Raw genomic sequence first — 6235 nt, 5'->3', positions numbered from 1 at the left:
AAAAAATCTGAAGTGGCCACAGAGCTTTCTAGCGGTGAGAGCTGTAAGCAACAGCACTGGATGATTCAAGAGACCTAAAAAAGGGATGAGGACAAGATGCTGCTGAGCACGCCTGTCTCCGGCTGTCAGATCTGCCTCCATTTAGCAGAGCTGCGGCAGCGTACATGGGGTGGCACGCCGAGCTGCTGTTGCGAGACTGCTTGTCCCGACAGATTTGAAAATAGGGCCTGTGCGTTTCAGGCGCTGCTGTGCCAAATTCATTTCCCTTTGTTTCACTAAGCCTGTGGGCTGGCGCAGTGAATCGCTGCAGAGGTGCTTTTTCATAATGCACTGGCAGGGGATGCGGGTGTACATAAGCCAGCAATCCTTGCCCTCCTGGCTCAGTGGGCCAGAGTGGGGCTTAAAAGAAAGGCTTTTGCTCAAACCTCAGGCAGTGGCGTAAGTATTTTGAGTTGAATTTGTGACACTGGCAGATTTTTGTCAGAAATTTGGGCACGTTCTTTACTATTTGATGTGTGAAAACACTCATTCTGGGGGTGTGGGGCCGGACATACTTCTTTTCCTCTGTGTCAGGCACCATTTGGAGCAATATAGCTCAAGCTGAAGGCGTGCTATAAAAATAGGCAGCCTCTTTGCTGCCGTTGGGAGCTTCTGAAGCAGAGTCTCCAGGCAGAGGCTGCTCTCTGCAAGCCTGTGGTGTCTGCACTTGTTGACCGTTCCCTAGCTGCATCCTTCGCTGTATGGGAGTGTTCTCTGATAAATATTGGGTCTCTTCCTTATAAATGGGGGTGGGCTTTTTAGAGTTGATGAGCTTCTCATTTAACAGTCTTGAAAGGGAGAGAGCAGCCAAATCGCCCCCTGTCCTCCAGGACTTGGCAGGGGGCTGCGTGTTTTGAGCACGTTTGGCAGAGTTTTGGTGTTCTGACTCAGCAAATGGTAACAAAGGGAGGATGGCGAAGCCTTCCTTTATTCCATAATCCTGTTTGCTTTTCTGGAAACCAGCTATAGCCTCGGAATCACTGACTCAATTTTTGGATCCTATTCTCATGACAAAGCGGCTGTCTGGTTTAAAACAAGCCCATTATAAAAAGGGTGCCTCGCATCCTGGCTGCTTGTAACAGCTTCTGACGTTCCTCCAGCACTGAGGAGCTTGGCTGGAACGGAAAATGTCCAGAGCTGGAACCAAGGTAAGTTTATTTGCAGCCTATTCATGATTGTGGTTAGGAGTACAGAATTTACCAGGGATAGGTTGTGGAGAAACTTTGGATTCTTTGTTCTGCTGACAGCTTTCCACCTCCATCAGTCCGTTGGCAAGAGGAGATACTTGAAATCCCTTGACAAGTAGAGGAAAGCTGGAGCTGAGCCCTCCTTTAGTCTTTTCCCAGATCTTGGCTGTTTCCTCTAGGTGTGGCTGTGCAAGAGGATGGAGTTGAACACAGTGACCGGTGAGGGGATATTTTAAAATGCACCAGAACCTGATGCCTTGTAAATTGTCAGCAGAGACTGCTGGGCCAGGAGCCAACGTGACCAACAGCATTTGCAGAGCAGCGGCTCAGGGAAGGCTTCCTTGGGAGGACCTGAGTCCCAAAGCCACATCCCCCTTCCGTGGCGGAGCAAAGGGTTGTGCTGTGACAGAAAGACACCTGAATGATGACTGCAGCACCAAAGGCGATGGCATTCCCCGAGAGATGCGGACCGACCTTGTGATTTGTTGGAATTGGCAGAGGAATTTAAACTGGAGGAGGAGGTAGATCAGAAAGCTCAACTTCAGCTGGAGTGACAGGCATCAGATGGGGATCCAGCTCTGATGCTGTGTTCTTTGCCTTGCAAGTTAGCAGAGCTGAGCTGGTTGGTCGTGTGGACCTTGCGGCAGGGTTGGGACTGAGCAGGGGTAAACAGCTGGGAAAGGAGGGCGAGAACTTTGGGCTCATGGCCAGTTTCTCCTGTGGAGTGTTAAACAAATGTTAAGAGGCTGTGGACAGATGTACGTCTTCCCATTGTATTAGTTTTGCTTTTGGGTTACTTTCCTTTTAACCTGTGGAGAGCATAAGAGCTAAGGGGGCAGAGGGCTCGGAATCAGAGTGGTGGTGTCGGCAATGGCCAATGCTCTGGAAGATCTGGATTTGATCTCTGCTGCACCTCTCCTCTGTGATCTTGGCTATTTGATAGCCATCAAATCAAAGTGATTTGGTGATTTCTGAGCAGTTTTTAGAAACTGAACATGGTGTGCCGCTTCCTTCTAACCTGGTGGCTGCCAGTCTTTGTGTACCCATGCGTAGAGAAGGTGCTGGGGAAACGTGGCTGATGTATGCTTGAGTCCCCTGTATTCTTGAAGAGAGTTAAGCACATTCTGCCTTTAACCCTGCTGAAAGCCATGTCCCCTGTGAGTGTGCCACGGGGAATTTGTTGATGATGTGCTGCTGTGCTGCAGCAAAATGACCAAGAGGAGTTAAGTCAGTGAAAGAACGCAAATCTCATCTTTTCTCCATGCCATGCTCTTGCCTAGCACATTCCAGGGAGAAGAGAAGGGCGAAGGAGAGAATTAAACACTATTTCCCACAACCTAAGCAAGTGGTCTGCCCTAGAAAGGAGTTGCTGCCTCCATCCCACTTTCTTAGAGAGCAGTGGGCGTTCCTGGTTATGGCTTACAGTTATCGTTTACAGGTTTCCTTCTCGCAGAGCTGCTGTTGGGAAAGAAATGCGATAACTACCGTGAGGTGGCCAAAGGAATAAGTCCAAATAGCCATGTCCTGGTTTTGGCTGGGACAGAGTTCATTTTCTTCCTAGCAGCAGGCACAGCACTGTGTTTTGGAGTTAGGATGGGAAGAATGTTGATAACTCACTGATGGTTCAGTTGTTGCTGAGCAGGGCTCACACTGGTTAAGGACTTTTCAGCTTCCCCTGCTCTGCCAGGGACACAAGGAGCTGGGAGGAGGCACAGCCAGGACAGCTGCCCCAACCTGGCCCCAGGGCTATTCCAGACCATACAGCATCATGCCCAGTATAGAAACTGGGGGAAGAAGAAGGAAGGGGGAGGTGTTCAGAGCTATGGTGTTTGTCTTCCCAAGTCACCATTACACGTGATGGAGCCTGGCTGTCCTGGGGATGGCTGAGTACCCACCTGCCAGTGGGAAGCAGGGAATGAATCCCTTGTTTTGTTTTGCTTGCGCGCGCAGCTTTTGCTCTCCTTGTTAAGCTGTCTTTATCTCAACCCACGAGTTTTCTCACTTTCACCTTTCCGATTCTCCACCATCCCACCAGGGGGGTGTGAGCGAGCGGCTGCATGGGGCTTAGTTGCCAGCCGGGGTAAAACCACAACAGACATGATCGTTTGGGAACCCTTGTTGCGAAGAGCAGCTCTTGATGAATAGTTGTCATCCGGAAGGATCTAAAAATGGGGCTGTATGAAGGACTGGTCTGGGTCTAGGCTTGGCGATATTTCCATGAAGGGCTTTTTGAAGAAAGTGCATGTCGCCTCTCCAGGGCTGGCTGGGTTGGTGACACCTCGGGCGAGAGGAATGGGATTTGCTCACCAGCTCTTGAGAACATTTTGGAAAGCTTGTGATCGAGTACGGAAAAGTGTCCCTAAGCAAAGTGCTTTTCAGTTGGCTGCCTGGCTGTAGAGCAGCTCTTGGGAAAGAAATGTGATGGATCGGAAATTTGTCAGCTGATTCTCAAACTTGCAGCAACCAAAGCAGAAGCAGCCAGCTGCAAATGCAATCCTTGGATGTCCCAAGAACTGTGCCACCCACCACGTACATGGAGCGTTCCTTTAGTTTTTCTTGGTGCTGGTAAAGCTTATGTGATGTCCAGCTTTTCACATTGACTCTTGAGACGACAAGCTGTGGACCGTTGGAATGGGAACAAGGAGAACGATTGCAGGTCTAGAAGGCATGAACCAAGATGAAAGAGACCTCACCACCCCCTTATCAGTAAAGGTCTTAATTACAAACACTTGGTAAGCCAGTATAAGTGAAACGCTGCTTAGTACAGTCCATTGTGCCAGGGGAGGTTTAGGTTGGACATTGGGAAAAATTCCTTCCCCACAAGGGCTGTCAAGCCCTGGAAGGGGCTTCCCAGGGAAGGGGTTGAGTCGCCACCCCTGGGGGTATTTAGAAGCCGGGCAGCCGAGGTGCTTAGGGCCAGGGTTTAGTAGTGGGATGGCAGGGTTAAGGTAATGGTTGGGCTCTATGATCTTAAAGGGCTTTTCCAACCCAAACGATTCTATGACTGGCTACTTACTGCTCCTTTGGCCATAATTTAGTAACTACTGATCTAGAGAAGGTGGGAGGGAAATGTATAAGTAGTGTTTTGCTGCAAAGAAGACAGGGACTTCATCAAGGGAGCTTTGGGTTGGATTGGGACAGAACTAGGTGCTGGCAAGGGCAGCTGGAGGCGTTGGGGCCAGACTGGTGAGTTGGATGCCAGGGTTAGATGGGATGCAGTTGATCCTGCTCAATGGCTGGGCTTTTGATGACTTTTTGACATCTCGAGGGCTTTGTTTTCAGATATTCCATGCTGCAATGCGGCTAGAATATGGATGCTGGGGGCTGAGGAACCTCCCTGCTTTCCTTTCTCTGCTTGCGTTTCAGGTCACCTTCTACGAAGACAAGAATTTCCTAGGCCGTTGCTACGAGTGTGACAGTGACTGCCCCGATTTTCACACCTACCTGAGCCGCTGCAACTCCATCCGGGTGGATGGAGGCACCTGGGTGGCCTACGAGAGGCCAAACTTTTCTGGGAACATGTACGTTCTGACGCACGGGGAGTATCCTGACTACCACCACTGGATGGGCCTTAATGACCGCCTCAGCTCCTGCAAAGCAGTCCAGATAGTAAGTGTCGCCTCTTCCCAAGGGACATTTTCATTTATGCACCTATCATTAAAGGGTTTCAGCATCCTTTTGGGTGGCCCCCATCTTCCTGGGGACCCGTGGGAGCTCCCTTGGAGACGGCAGCTGTAGGGGGTTTGCTCCCGCAGTCCTGCTCCAGGAATGGCAAGGTGTTTGGCGAGTGGAGAAGGTAAATCTTTTCCACTTTTGACTGCAATGGGAAAAAGCAGGTCCCATGGAGTGCTTTGTAGGTGAGTTTCCATAGGAACAGCAGCGTAGTTTTATCTGCATGTTCCTCTAGGGACTTTAGTGCTCGCTTTAGTGTCCGGGCAGGTCGCTCCAAGGTTTGCCTCTTGCCTTCCTCCCCTGCGGTGTGCTGCCAACTGATCCAAATCTGCTGGTGGGAGCAAGGCTTTTAAGAGCGGGACGTAGATTTTGCAGGAGCACTCAGAATGAGGGGCAATTTTGTTTGCCTCTCCAGCAAGCCAGGGCTCCCTTCTGGTACAGGGAACTGAACCTCAGTATCACCAAGCCCCTCTGGACATGGGGAGAGCAGCCTCAGGAGTAACCAGGGGTGGGAGGGATGCCTGAAGCCCTCCTCGGGTGTGCTTGGAGGAGCCGGGCGTCTCCTGGTGTTAGGAGAGTGCAGGGCAATGAATGTCTCCCCACTGCAGCACAAGAACCGTGCTCATCCCCTCTTCACTGACGATGAGGAGATGCTTCTGCAGCCTCCGGCAGGACCTGTCCTTCCACTAGCAGGAGATGGGATAAATGTAGGTTGACAGTGAGCAGTGTTTGCACCCTGTGGAAGCACGGAGAAGGAGAAAGGCTTCCCAATGGGACTGTTCCTTCTGTTCCTATGGGGAGAAGCACCCTTTAAAACTGGCAGGGATGGGAGTGTTGATGGAGCACAGACTGGGGTTGAGACACCGAGTGCTGCTGCCGCTGTGGTTTTGCCAGCAGCAGGGCAGGCGCTGATGGTCGGTACATTGCTGACTTGGGTAGCACAGCCACGGATTCCCACTGCATGGGGCAGGTCTCACAGCTGAGAATGGGTTTTGCTTTTATGTCTGGAGGTCTAATGCCACTTTGAGCCTGTTTCTGTGTTTGAGCTAGGTCTAAACCCATTTGCATAGGGTAAGGAGAGTTTCCAGCCAGTTCAGGGCACTGATCTGACGTAAGGAATGGAGCCAAAACATGTGGGAGGTATAACAGCAACACAGGATGAAATGTGGAGGCCGCATCCTGCAGGTCCACCTGGTGCCTGGCTTCGCCTCCTACACACTGGGGAGGTTGCACGGGGACCTGCTGCTTTCAGGCATTCGGTCGGAGCACCTTGGAGAAGCCGCAGCAGCAGCGCAGGGATCCGAGAGATCCTGCAGAGCTCGGCCGGGCTGGCAATG

The 6235-nt window shown here is 51.3% G+C and overlaps 2 protein-coding genes across 8 annotated transcripts in view; both read left to right on the top strand.

Annotated features, from left to right (window-relative positions):
* Positions 1–2806, top strand: part of TBCCD1 (TBCC domain containing 1) — a 12055-nt gene extending 9249 nt beyond the window's left edge. For 4 of the 7 annotated variants that reach the window (XR_004842727.1, XR_004842726.1, XR_004842725.1 and 1 more), the window contains one exon: positions 1009–2806. The gene's annotated coding sequence lies outside the window, so the exon portion shown is untranslated. Of the gene's footprint in view, positions 1–1002 lie in introns of all 7 variants that reach the window. The other 3 variants (XR_004842723.1, XR_004842724.1, XR_004842722.1) reach the window with 3 other exon arrangements.
* A 1373-nt stretch (positions 2807–4179) lies between these two features.
* The window catches only part of CRYGS (crystallin gamma S), a 3128-nt gene continuing 1072 nt past the window's right edge, over positions 4180–6235 (top strand). Inside the window, exon 1 of the mRNA XM_035899944.1 lies at positions 4180–4835. Within this exon, the coding sequence (XP_035755837.1) occupies positions 4422–4835 (414 nt within the window). The 5' untranslated portion in view covers positions 4180–4421. The remainder of the gene's footprint in view (positions 4836–6235) is intronic.

The sequence above is a fragment of the Egretta garzetta genome, unplaced genomic scaffold (genome assembly GCF_000687185.1).
Source record: "Egretta garzetta isolate BGI_Z169 unplaced genomic scaffold, ASM68718v1 scaffold448, whole genome shotgun sequence".
NCBI lineage: Eukaryota > Metazoa > Chordata > Aves > Pelecaniformes > Ardeidae > Egretta > Egretta garzetta.
The sequence above is the reverse complement of the archived record's forward strand: the minus strand, read 5'-3'. Positions and strand labels throughout refer to the sequence as shown.